The sequence below is a fragment of the Erpetoichthys calabaricus genome, chromosome 2, assembly GCF_900747795.2.
Source record: "Erpetoichthys calabaricus chromosome 2, fErpCal1.3, whole genome shotgun sequence".
NCBI classification, from domain to species: domain Eukaryota; kingdom Metazoa; phylum Chordata; class Cladistia; order Polypteriformes; family Polypteridae; genus Erpetoichthys; species Erpetoichthys calabaricus.
In genome coordinates this window covers 109,030,949-109,045,214 of record NC_041395.2, presented here as the reverse complement: position 1 = coordinate 109,045,214, position 14,266 = coordinate 109,030,949, and the positions used below count along the sequence as shown (strand labels likewise).

General features: G+C 37.8%; 1 protein-coding gene across 1 annotated transcript in view; it reads left to right on the top strand.

Moving 5' to 3' along the window:
* si:ch211-71n6.4 (para-nitrobenzyl esterase) overlaps positions 1-14,266 on the top strand; it is a 59,131-nt gene that overhangs the window by 30,196 nt on the left and 14,669 nt on the right. Inside the window, exons 6-7 of the mRNA XM_028794342.2 lie at positions 11,766-11,824; positions 12,550-12,717. Coding sequence (XP_028650175.2) covers positions 11,766-11,824; positions 12,550-12,717 — 227 coding nt within the window. The remainder of the gene's footprint in view (positions 1-11,765; positions 11,825-12,549; positions 12,718-14,266) is intronic.

Below are 14,266 nucleotides of genomic sequence, written 5' to 3'. Positions count from 1 at the left end.
ACTCTGCAATTTTCAAACCAGACAGTGATGCAGTTGCTCAGGATGCTCTCTATGGTTCCTCTGTAGAATGTTGTTAGAGTAGCTGGTGGAAGATGGGCTTTTCTCAGCCTACGCAGGAAGTAGAGCCGCTGCTTGGCTTTCTTGGCTAAAGAGCTGGTGTTGTAGGACCAGGTTCTCTGCCAGGTGGACACCCAGAAATTTGGTGCTATTGACGACCTCCACAGTTGATCAGTCAGTGTTCAGTGGCAGATGATCACTCTTAGTCTTCCTAAAGTCAACAATCGTCTCCTTTGTTTTGCCTACATTCAGAGACATGTTATTGGCTTTACACCAATCTGTTAACCGCTGTACCTCCTCTCTGTATGCTGACTCATTGTTGTTGCTGATGAGACCCACCACAGTCGTGTCATCGGCGAATTTTATGATGTGATTAGAGCTGTGCATTGCTGCACAGTCATGAGTCAGCAGTGTGAACAATAATGGACTGAGCACACAGCCTTGAGGGACTCCAGTGCTCAGTGTGGTGGTTCTGAAGATGTTGTTTCCAATCCTGACTGCCTGAGAGGTCTCAGTCAGGAAGTCCAGAACCCAGTTACAGAGGGAGGTGTTCGATCCCAGCAGGATCAGTTTTTCCGTCAGCTGCTGAAGAATAATCGTGTTGAATGCTGAGCTGAAGTCGATAAACAGCATTCGAACGTATGTGTCCTTATTGTCCAGATGAGCAAGAGCCAGATGCAGAGTGGTGACTATTGCATCATCTGTTGAACGGTTCTGGTGATAAGCAAACTGCAGGGGGTCCAGTGAGGGGGGCAGCAGGGTTTTGATGTGTCTCATGACAAGCATCTCGAAGCACAGGACGGTAGTAATTGAGGTTGACTTCATCATCTGTTGAACGGTTCCGGCGATAAGCAAACTGCAGGGGGTCCAGTGAGGGTGGCAGCAGGGTCTTGATGTGTCTCATGACGAGCTTCTCGAAGCACAGGACGGTAGTAATTGAGGTTGACTTTTTTGGTCACGGAAACTATGGTGGTGGTTTTGAAGCAGGTTGGGACAATGGTGGTGCTTAGGGAGATGTTGAAGATGTCAGTAAAAACGTCTGCCAGCTGGTTTGCACATTCCCTTAGTACTCTGCCAGGAATATTGTCTGGTCCTGCAGCCTTCTATTGGGTTGACTCTTCGTAGAGTATTTCTCACATTGGCCACGGTCAGATTTAATGCTTGGTCATTAGGAGGAGAGGTGGTCCTCCTCATCACCACGTTGTTCTGTGCTTCAAACCATGCATAGAATTTATTCAGCACATCTGGAAGGGAGGTGTCACTGTCACAGGTGGGTGGTGTAGTCCTGTAATTAATGTTAGCCTGGATACCTTTCCACATGCTCCGTGCATCTTTGTCATAAAGAAAAATTCCCTGGATTCTCTGGGCGTGTGCGCGCTTTACCGCTCTGATGGTGCGGGATAGTTTGGCCCTCGCTGTTCTCAGGGTGATTTTGTCACCTTCCTTGAAGGCAGAGTCCCAGGTCCTCAGCTTAACTACTTCTGACACACATTTGAGATTGCACTGAGGCTATATCTGGAACACTAATTGCAACATGGAACTTGACTATGTATGAGGCATCATTTAGAAAATATAAAGTGATTTTATATGCTTTTTTTCTGTAACCACTGTAAAAGAAAACACAAAGAAAAAATATAGTTGGTACACAAGCTAGTGACTCTTGTGTATTTAAGAGAAAAAATAATGCTGTTAGTATACAGACATATATAGATAGTCTTTCCAGACATGAGTCCATTAGTGAGGCTGTGCTTGCTGGATAGCCATGGCATTTAAATGTAGTGGAGAGCGGAAGGGACAAAATCTGTCCTAGAAACGTAGATTGGGTCACAGATCATCTTGTTTCGAATAATCTGTTTACAGACAAGGGGGTTGAGCCCCTGTCACTGCTCATGGTGGAACTACAAGAGATACGAGTCCTGAGAATGCTCCCCATTCACATGTATGTGACATGCTCCCCCTTACACCAGACACTGAAATGTGGTTGGGGCCCTGAGTAATCAAAATGGAAGAAAACAATACAGCCAGTGTCCACAAGGGGTGCTAAATGTGTTTTTATAGTGTAGTATATATACTAGTACAGCGATGGTGACCCTATGACACGTGTCAAAGGTGACACACCATGACATTTTGAGTGGCACGCCAGTATTCACCAACACCCAAGTTACCAAAGAAATTGAATGGACAAAACTATAAGAAATATGAGACCCTGCACCACTCAGAGCTTAAAATGGATTCTTATCATCTGTATCAGCACATCATCTGTCACCACAGCAGCTGCACAGGTCAACTGACTTCTAACCTCTGCACCGGGAGCTTATTTTCAAAGTGCAAATGTGATATCTGCAATTGCAGCCTTCAAAATAAGCACGTTATCTGCTTTTACATTTGTTGCTCGTATGAAGTGGATTGAATTATTTCGTACCTGCAGAGTTTATAGCCAAGAACTTTATGAAATTGTACCATTTATTGAATGTAAATGTGGTACCGTGTGCATATTAGAATTGTAGTGTTTGTAATGAATGACAAAACATCAGAAGAAATGGATTTTTAAATTGTGAAAACTCTTAAAAAAATTATAGAAGTTGTAAATTTTTATTTCTTCAATGTTCTAGTCCTGTTGTGGAGGAACTTCAAATTAACAAATCCCGATTGAGTGATAAAGGAAGTCGTCAAAGCTTTTAATATTCATGGACTGAGAAGTATGGCATTATTGATAGAAATAGCAAATCATTATGCCTATTGTGTCATGAAACAGTGGTAAGCAGACTATGGAATGTAAAAAAACATTTTGAAGCAAATCATCACTGGCTTTTGGAAAAATGTGAGGATGAAAGGAAGGAATAAGTTTCTCAGCAGCTACCTTTCAGTGAGTGTCATTTAAATAAGTTCCTTAAATTTTTAAGAGACCCTAAAAATTTAACATCATAAGTTTCATCATTACTCACTCCATAACTCAGCATGGAAAGGCCACCAGTGAAGCAGAATTTATTAAAGAAACCCTTCTAAAATGTGCACCTTTTTTCAAAATATGCAAAATAAAAATGGTATTATTAAGTATATTTCTGATTTACCACTTGAAAGACATACCATTAAAAACTGAGTGATGACAATGATCTCCGACGTACAACATCAATTAAAAGGTCACTTAAATAATTGTAAATTTTTTTTGATTTGTCTTGATGAAACTACTGATGTCACCTCATCAGCTCAGTTGCCATTGTTGCAAGATTTTACAGTAGTCAGGCACTGAGAAAAGAGCTGGTAAGGCTAGAAACAATGCCCATAAGTACATCAGGGAATAAAATATGCAACATTCTTCAAAAAATGTTATATGCCTATAAATAAATAAACATTATTTATTTATTTTATTTATTAATGTTTATATGTCTAAAGTTGTGTCTGTGACAACAGATGTGGCTCCCTGTATAGTAGAAAAAAGGGTTGGATTTGTGATACTCTTTATGGAAGCTATTGAACATCCAATGCAGGATTCACAGATCTACATGATGTAATGACAGCTGTAACAAAAATAGTGACTTTAATAGCTGCTTGGCCCCTTCATGTCCCAGAATGTTGAATCAACTTACAGCGGACTGCTGATGCACAACATTGTGAGGTGGTTGAACTGAGGAAAAGTCCTTGAAAGATGTGTGGAGTGCTATTTATGCCAAGAATAAAAATTTAAAACAGTTTCCTCAGCTCAGTGATTGTACATGGGTCAGCAAACTGATGTTTTTTTACAGACCTCTCGGTTCATATGAATGAACTGAAATTAAGGGTATAGGGTTCTGGCAAAAGCATGTAATTATACTTTTATAATTATAAAAGCCTTTGAAATTAAACACATCTGTTGTCACATGGCAGCGCGCACAGACACAGTGGCTGTACTCTCTCCCTTTTCAGTACTCGTTGTGTGTTTATGTTTATATGTACTGTATATTTAAGTTCAGCCTGGCAAATCTCAAGTATAGTCACATAGATCTTATAAAATTGGATTTCAGCACAACCAGGTTGTTACAAACGAAATTTTACACTCACATCCTGGAGGAATAGCAGGGAAAACTGGTTCTCTCTGGACTGTTGTAGGCTTAAGTAATCAACAAAGGTGAAGAAGATACAGGAAGCAAAAATGAAGATGTCGATCCGGCCTGTTTGTAAAGCTAAGGAAACATCAACATAAACCACCATTTCCCAGTATATTTCTCACTAATGCCACATCCATCACAAACAAAATGGACGAATTACATCTACAGATTTAAAAGAACAAACTTTCAATTTTACTATTGGGCAGCAAACATAAAACATATAAAAACCTGGACATTGACACAAATAGATGAACATATGCAGGCTTGGTCTACAATAGAAATAGAGTCCTGCAGTTCATCTTTATATTCCTTGCTTTGCGCCTCAATAAATGCAAATTATCGCCAATATACTAATAACCCAGTAGTGCTTCACTCACTCAGAATATGGAACCAATGTAGGAAACATTTTAAGATAGAGAATCTTTTATCGGTGGCACCACTGCACGAGAACCACCTTTTTCAACCATCGCAAACATATGCAGTTTTTAATGTCTGGAAAACATTTGGGATTAAATCACTTAGAGATCTGTACATAGACAACGTCTTTGCATCCTATGAACAATTACATTCTAAATTTAACTTTCCAGCAACACATTTATTTCACTATCTTCAAATTAGAAACTTTGTTAAATAGAACCTGCCCAATTTCCCTCATCTCCCACCTCAATCTATGCTGGAAAATATATTCATCAGTTTCAAGGACTTAGACAGAATCTCTGAAATATATAAAACCATTTTACAGTCCCTCCCTTTCAAAGATCCAAGAGGACAATGGGTAAAGGATCTCTCCCTCAACATATCAGAAAAGGAGTGGAAGGTAGCAATGCAGAGAATTCACTCGAGCTCCATATGTGCAAAGCATTCAATTATTCAACTAAAAATTATATATCGAGCACATCTGTCTCGTTTAAAATTGTCCAAAATGTTTCCAAGGCAAGATCCAACCTGTGAATGCTGCAGTCAAGTTCCAGCCTCACTGGGTCACATGTTCTGGGCCTGCACCGAACTAACCTCATTTTGGACCAAGATTTTTAAATGCCTTTCAGACAGCCTTGGTGTCACAATCCTTCCTAATCCACTAACAGCTGTGTTTGGTGTACTTCCAGATGGGCTTAAAGTGGAGAAGGACAAACAAACTGATTGTCTTTACTACACTAAGTTATAGGCTTGACTTATCTTGCTCAACTGGAAGAATCCTAACTCTCCCCTTTTAAATCAATGGGTAACTGATGTTATATACTATTTGAAATTGGAAAAAATAAAATTCTCACTTAGAGGATCTGTGCAGAATTTTTTCCAAACCTGGCAGGATCTAATCAATAACATTTTAGAATAAGCTTTTAAAGCACTGAGGAAGCAGATTCTTTCCCTTTTTTTGTCTTCTCCATTTATCTATATTCACTTATTACTCCATCTATTTGCTCATTTTTACTAGGTTTAAATTTTATTCTGCTGGCCATGCTGTCTTTCTCAGGGATGGGGGTTGATTTGTTTTCAATCGTATTCTTGTAAAATTGATGTAATTGTATGGAATGTTGTGTGATTTCAATAAAATTAATAAAAATGTAAAAAAAAGTAAAATAAAAATAAAACAACAAACTCCTAAGTGACTGTTGCATCTTACTGTTCACAGAGACGTGGCTAAATTTGTTTATACCAGACACAGCCATTGAGCTAGCAGGACATACAGCATTCCATTTGGATAGAAGTAAAAACTGCTATAAAAGTAAAGGTGGGGGACTTCACATTTACATACATAATAGGTGGTGTACCGACACTAAAATCATGGGCAATAACTACTGTCCTGATTTAGAGTATCTGACAATCAAATGCAGCCCCTTTTACTTACCTCAGGAATTTACTGTTGTTATAGTTATAGCTGTTTACATTCCACCGGATGGTAACACTGACAGAGCTCTAGGTTACTTGTCCAATACCATTAATTTCCAGAAAAACACTTATCCCAAAGCCGCTCATATTATAGCTGGTGATTTCAACCACATGGACTTAAAAGTAGTTCTCCCTAAATTTCATCAACACATTGTTACTGTCCGCAAACATATATGTGTGTACACCAACCAAAAACTCTGGATGACAAAGGAGGTCAGATATCACTTCAAGCACCGCAACACAGCCTTCAGGACTGGCAACAAAGGCCTTTACAGCACTGCCAGCCTAAAGAGAACCATCAGAGAGGCTAAAACATCCTTGCAAAAGGAAAATTGAGGACCACTTTGCCAATAGTGACCTAATGGTGACTTTGGCAAGGCATCCAGCACATGACCAACCACAAAACTAGTAACCACATGGCTGTTGATACAGACATCTCGATGGCAGAGGAACTGAACTATTTCTTTGCTCGCTTTGAGGTGGAAACAGCAGAGACGGTCACGTCTAAGCCCCAGCCGATAGGCCTCATCTGTCTCACCTCACCTACTCCAACCCTCTACAATCGGACCTTTACAGTGCTAGAGCATGATGTGAGGCGGGTGCTCAGAGCAATCAATTCAAGAAAGGCTGCCAGTCCTGATAGAGTGACAGGACAAGTTCTGAAAGAATGTGCTATTCAACTCTCTGGGGCCTTCGTGAAGATCTTCAGTCTCTCCCTGTCTAAGTCTATCATTCAATCTTTCCTGAAGTCTACCACGATCATTGCTCTGCCAAAAAAACAAGTCATTAGCAGTCTCAGTGAATACTGTCCAGTGGCACTCACTCCAGTTATTATAAAGTGTTTCAAACAACTGGTCCTACGACACATCAAAGCCAGCTTCCCAGTCACCATGGATCCACACCAGTATGCTTATAGAACAAACAGGTCCATAGAAGATGTCATCTCCACAGCTTTGCATACTGTACTTTCCGATCCTGGGCAGCATGTGAGCTATATGAGCATAGGGTTTATATCTGAGATTATCTATACTTTGTGGTTTTATGTTCATTTTTTCAGCAGTTTTATTTTTTTTTTCTCTTGTACATGGTAAGTGAACACTCACAAGTTTCAACCAAACAATAAATATGGCTATAATTTGCTAGTATTCCATTATGTACAGGGCTTAAAATTCATTTTTAAAATTTGGAGGGAAGCGTCCCCTTAAACTTAATACAAGTAGGGATTCCAGACTCAGTGGGTGGAATGAAAATATGTTTGGGAGTGTCAAAAACCCTTTACTTTAAAAAGCACTCAGATATTTATATTTTAGTTGTTTTTTTAATGTCACAAGTTATTCTTTTTGATGTTTACAGAAATGTATAAAATGTTGAGTAAATAAAAGTTATGTCTTTCAAATAGTTTATTTTAACTTTAAATGTTTGATTTTGCATGTAGAGATTTCTACTCATTTATCCTAAAAGCCACACTTGCAAAAAAATCTAGAGAATGTAAAATAAAATGAAAAAAATGTATTTTATTTTTTTTTAATCCATACTATATTGTTTTCCTGTCAGAGTATAATTTTCTTCATCTTTAAGGCAGTTGAACAGGCAGCATAAGGCAGTAAGTGTAAATGCTGTTAATTGAAAAATTCACATATTTAATTAAAATTTGGTTAATAATTCCTTTGCTTAAACGGCTGAGTAGTGCAGACTGATTAGCAGTGTCACTTTGCAGATCCTACATGCTTGGTTCAAATCCAGCACCTCATTGTCTGTTTGGAGTTTGCATGTGCTCTGTTTTTGGGTACTCCAGTTTTCCTCCCACATTCTCAAGGTATGCAGGTTGCATTAAATTACCCCTGTGTGTGTGAGTAGACCCTGATGGCCTGGTACCATGTTCAGGCCCTTTCTGGTTTATGGCCCATGCAGCCAGGATAGACTCTTGATCTCTGCTCCTCTTTATTGGAGTAAGCAGGCTTGAGAATGATTGTAACTTTAATAGTTTGCCAGTGAACATATTTACTTTGAGATTACCATGGGTTGTTGCCAATTGTGAAGGTGATTTGTAGTGTCATAGGTAAGGGTGTCTTACAAAGTCCTTATTTTTCTGCTGGATTATCTTTTCAGAGTTAGGGAGGTGGCAGCTAAGGCATCAGCCAATTTTCTTGAAGATTATCCTTCAGGTTTGTTCACTTTTTTGTGTGTCTTTGATTTTACTTTTCAGTTTTATTTTACAGGCAATCATTCCACCAAAGAGGTTTTTAAAAATGACGATTACAAGTGTCTTGAAGTTTAGTCACATCACAATTACAAATTGGCTGTTGTCCAATAAAAGGGAGTGAAACTGATTATGCATCCACTAAACAATCCAAGTCAATTTCCTGAATGGTTCTATTTAGTGCAAGAAAATACTTCACTTTAACAAAGTTTAGTCTAGTGTCTTCTTAATAAGGGTGTGAAATATTGGCAAAAATTAAATCGATATTTTCTGGGACTTTGATGATAACAATAATTACACAGTATTTGCATCCTTTAAAAACGTGCCTGTAAAAGTCTATTGATCTAGCTTGGTCTTGTTAACAGGATATTAATTGTAGCTTACTAATGAGATTAGTGGAAACAGTTTAGTATAAGTATATATATATATATATATATATATATATATATATATATATATATATATATATATTATATATCATTTTCCTTAAGTAAAATAAGGCAAAAACATTTAAATCACCAGTCACAGTGTTACTGAGATCAAACAGTGCAAGTATGAGTGAAGAATTTCAAGGTGGCCTACAGGATTTGCACAAAAGACCAACAAAACTATTATAACGAGAACATTTTAAACAGACACTTACCCTTAATGTAAACAAGATATGAATCCAAAGGGAACAAAATACTAATCATAATTCAATCATGTGGGGTGAACATTACACTCTGGATAAACAAACTGCTCGGCTGTAAGGTGAATTGTGCAGCATACAAGCAAGAACAAAAATCTAACATACTGTACTATAGTGTAAAAGTCCAAAGTTCTGTCAAATACTGCACAGAAAAAAGTGTAGCATTTGTAAACAGGTTCTGTCAGATATTGCACAAAGCTGGATTAACACCCAAGCCTATAACATTTTTAAACAAATTACTAACTTCACATTCTGTCCAATATTGCACAAAGATATCAGAAAAAATGAAAACTATCAAGTTCAACCAAAGAAACTTCAAGTTGTGTGGCAGAAACAGTCTGTCCACAGCATGCGGCTTCAGAGCAACACAGTTACATGTTACAACATTTCCTCCTGAGCTGAATGCCATCTCAGAACTTGGGCTGCTTGAGGCAGGGATGCACAGGTACTTTTTTTGTCAAGTTTATAGTTTTGCCAGCTAAATTTGACAGAAATTTGATCTGAGTTCAAACGATGCTTCTATATTTGAACTGAGAGTTCAGCGAAACAAAATTCAGCAACAGATGGCGCCTATGCAGCAAGTGTAGACGTCATCTGTTGTGTGCCCAACTTGTCTCTCTGCTCTCACTGTGAAAGCATCTTCTCTTGTGTTATGCTCATGTGTTTTCAGTGCTTTTTTCAGTTTATTGTTGGTGTGTTTGGTTATATATAAAACCCCTATCTATTAACCATGGCATCCAAGAAGAGTGTGGAAGCAAAGAAGCCTAAGATGAAGGTTGTAGTATCGACAATTGAGGTGAAATGGGTGTTGTTTAGGGTCTGGGAACAGATTAATTCACTGTCCTTTATTTCTAATGGGGAAAATATTTGGATTTGAGACAGGTCAGAGTTCAAACAGTCTCCAGAAATTAATATGTTCGAAGTATGAGGCACCACTGTACTTTGTACACAAGTCAGGGCAGGATGGAGTGGGGCAAGGAGGCGGGTATCTATGCAAGTGTTTTAAGTAATGAAAAAAAAAAAAAGTTCTTTGGAATCCAGGACCCCCACAGCCATATGCATCTTATGGAAATAAAAATAATCCATTCAATATTAATTAAAATAATTCATCCAAGTTACTTAATTTTTGGGGGTTTTTTTTTTTTGCCCGATACCCATGGGGCTCCATACTTATTGTGCGTATGTATAGTAGTCTAGCCTGTTGGGTTACAGGAGACACTAAATATGTGTACTGTCAAGGCGTGTTTTTGATTATTTTTTGCAGAGTGAGTGACATATTCGATAATTTCAGCTCACACCTCATTAAAACAACAATTAAGATATTATCATAAATGATAAATATCACACACTCTTACTTCTTGGGTGCATTTTTTTTTTATAAAGGGCAATGCATGCTCTGTCTTTGCCTCCTGCTGTGCTGTGCACAGCTCCACTGAACAGCCAACTGCCAAACTCTGAAGCTTCATTCTGTGGTTTAAAGCAACTGTATCTTATGCATGCAAGCTTAACAAAAAAAAGTCATTCATATGTAACAAATAAGCCAAATAAGTATTATTGCAACAACAAACCAGTGAGATTGCTTACCAAATAGGTTCTTTAAATTAACCCAATAAAAATCTGAATTTGTGGGAGTTACTACATTTTTATGGAATGCCTGCAATGCCCACCGAATTTGAAGCCATTAATACCATCACAATTACAATCATCAGAACTACAACATTTGGCCCAACAGTGAAAGAGTAACGTAGATTAATTTCTTCTCTATTGCTGAATTCTTAGTCTTCAACTTCTATACATGTAATTTGGTTTAGAGAAAAGGTTGGATGAAATTTCTAAATAGCAGTCTGATGATGAAACAGACACACACACAGACCACTTGTAGAATGGTAGGTTAAGGTCTTGTCACATTACACAGTACCACAACATAATGGAAATAAGAAAGAAGCGCAGAGGTTGCAGCTGAACTCCTTGTACCTGGAAAGCACTTGTACGGCACTGGCAACTGGCTGTCACAAAAACAGGAGAACTTCTGATACTTTGGGAATATTAAACTTGTGCTGGAAAAGGTTATGGAGTTGTGTAATCTGACATCCGCAGCCAATGACATCAGCAATTATAGTCATCATGTAGGACCTCCCCTCTGTCGTCTAATGTGCTACTGGCTTGTCTGCTTCCGAAGCAGAAATTGTTCATTATGTTTTGGTTAGATAAGAATTTAATTTCTAAGATTCTGCTGTCTTATTTTGGAATTTGCCTCGGAATGTTTGTACTTGAGAAAACATCTTATGATTACCTACTAAATGACTTTTATATAGTTCTGTAGATGTTACTAGTAGAACCTTTAAACATGTGTATATAAAAGCAGTGAGTAAAACCATTATGTAAATTATAAAACAAAATCACACATATGTCTATATAACCTTTTTAGGGCATATATTTCACTGAGGGTTTAATTATTGATATTACATACTGTTAAATCCTGTTCAGAGTCACAGTAAGTGACAGCCCATCCTGGTAGCATCAGAGCACAAACTGGGAACCCTTTGAGGACAAAGTAACTGCTCAACTCAAATTACAATCTCAAAATGTATTTTTATCAAAATGTATTTTAGATTTTCAGGATTTAATTTAGGATTCTTTTTAATGGTTTGAAGACACAATCTTGATTTTGCCTTGTGAATTAAAATTAGTTTCTTCATTAAGACAGTAGATTTAATCCTTTGTACCAATGGTGGATTAGAAATGTGTCGGTTTTCTTTTGTTAGTTTTTACTGATTTATTGTCCTATTTAAGTCACAAACAAGCAGATACTAGTTTTTAATATTAATTTTTTTTCACATTATAGCCCAGCATTTAACAACATCTCCATTTGGACTTGGGACGATTACCAATGGTTTGTTACAGGTACTTCTAATTACCATTTTTTAAAATTTAAGGATTCACTTAGTGGTAGCAAGAAAAATAAGAAAATTATAAATTATTTATATTAATGATTAGCTGAAAAGATTTGACAGCTGCCACACTAAATCGTTTAATGCAGTGAGAAATGAATTCATACCTTCTTGGTCATAAACAAATAGCAATATGTATTTTATTTACATTTTTTGCTTAAAAAGATCAGGATGTGAAAGAAGATTCAGACTTACTATTTTAGTGTCTGTGTAAGAGTCATAGATATTATCTGTTTCTGAAAACAATCTGAAGTGATATTCCAAGAAGGAATATGTGTAATAAAAACAAAACTAATTTAACAAATGTAATTCTGAGAGTGAACAATAAACAAACAAAGGGATTGTTTCACTGTGCTAAACATTTATTCTTTATTTTGAAAAGTCAATTAAGAAAAGATGTGAAATGGAAAGAAATAATCTGTTTGTCAATAACAAACATGAAATATCTACCGTTCCTTCACACCAGCATTTTCCAGAGTTTACTTTTGGTGTCCAAAGCATTTCTATATCTTGTGCATTTTCGGTTCACTGCGCTACATGGCTTCATCTCAGTAGTATTGGTGTATATCGAATTGAAAACAAATCAGCATTAACTAAACTTTGAGCAGAATTAAATACATTTAATTTTTTATGTGCATCAATGTATGCGATTAAAATGTATTTTCTTAATTTTATTAGACAAGCTGAAGCCTTTTGGAAACAATATCTCTGAAACAGCACTTTCCCTGTATCAGGAATTCAAACAGTGCCAGGTTCCTAAACGATGTCCGGAGAAAACTTACACCACCATGGTAACGGATGTGAGGATCACTTGTCCAAGTAATGACCTTGCCAGGCGAGCTGCAAGTGAGACTCTTTAGCATTTGTTGTGTTTGTGTGAACATTGTTGGTAGCCTGTGTGAATGCACACATTTGCTCAAGACTCTGTTGCTGTGAAAAAATGTGTGAAAGTTTACATTTATACTTGAGCACTGATCATTGTTTGCATTCTGGAAGTCAGTGTGCTTGTCTGTACTTGGTGCATTTGTGTAGGAAATGCAATTTGTTTTTATTTTTGATTTCAATCAGAAGTGTACAGTAACTCATACAAAATAATCATCCTTAAACTTTCATACACTTTCCTAACACACTAAACTTCCAAAAAAAAGCTATCCTTGTAAAGGAGTTGCACTGTTCGGATTGCCTGGTGATGTTCATTTTAGGGAGATAATATTTGCAAACATTTTCAGCTACTGCAGCTGTCCAGATTCAAAGCTGCTGATGCACTAAAGAACTAAAAGTGAGCTTGCTAATATTTTCTTAACGTACACTGCCATTGCATGGATTTCTGTGGGTTTACACTTTTGTAACGGCCGACCCCTTTTTCCCAGCCGGCAGCTACACCTCCAAGACCAGTGGCCTGGATAATTTACTGAGAAATAATCTACTATCAAGCCGTACTTCTTACCATTTGAACTTTTCCCCACAATCGACGGTGAAAAATATAAGCACACAAACAGGATGTAAAATTAAACAGATTATATGTATTAAATGAAATGAAAAAATAGAAACATATAAATATCCCTCCACCCCAGCAACAACAAGACACCACCAAACATATATAAATATATACAACAAAAACCCTCCCTTGTCCCTGTAACAAATAAACACACAACACGAATAACGACAATGAAAGACAAACTGAAAATGAATGAGTACGTGAGTCCGGTAAAAAAAAGAAAATGTCCTGAAAGCGGATGACTGAATTAGTGATAGAGTTGCTTGATTCTCCCCGGAAAAAAAAATGGAACAGCCTCACCGTGAATCCTCGTGTATGTGGTGGATGATTAAGTCCTACCCCGGGGTATCTCGTGGTGAGGTCCTTGAAATAAATCTGGCAGATGGAAAACAAACTGGATGGATAAGCGCAATATGGAAAACGGGTACAGGTTGCTCGTGGTCGTAATGTTGAAACAAAATCTCCTTCTCCTCCTGATGGCTTATATAGTCCTGTGACGGCTGTGATTGAATGATTGTAAACAGGTGTTTTCCAGGTTGGCGGCTGTGGTCTCCTTCCATCATCCGTCCCCCTTTTTACGGGGACGGCATAAACTGATGCACAAACAGTAACGGGACAATGAAACGCGACGCACTCAGAACTGACATTTAAAACACTATGTGGCCCCGCTACATTCCCCCCCCCCCCCCAACCTTGGACAAGGGAGGGCCGAAGTACGGCTTGAGATTGGCCACATGGATAGTGTCTATCTTGGAGTCAGTGCCGATACCCCTTTGAAACTGGAAATTAACGGGACCTGTTTGAGAAATGATTTTGGCCGGACCTAACCATTTAGGCGCTAGCTTGGCGGAGAACCTTTTGCTGGCATCCGAGAGATGGTGAGCTCTAATCCAGACC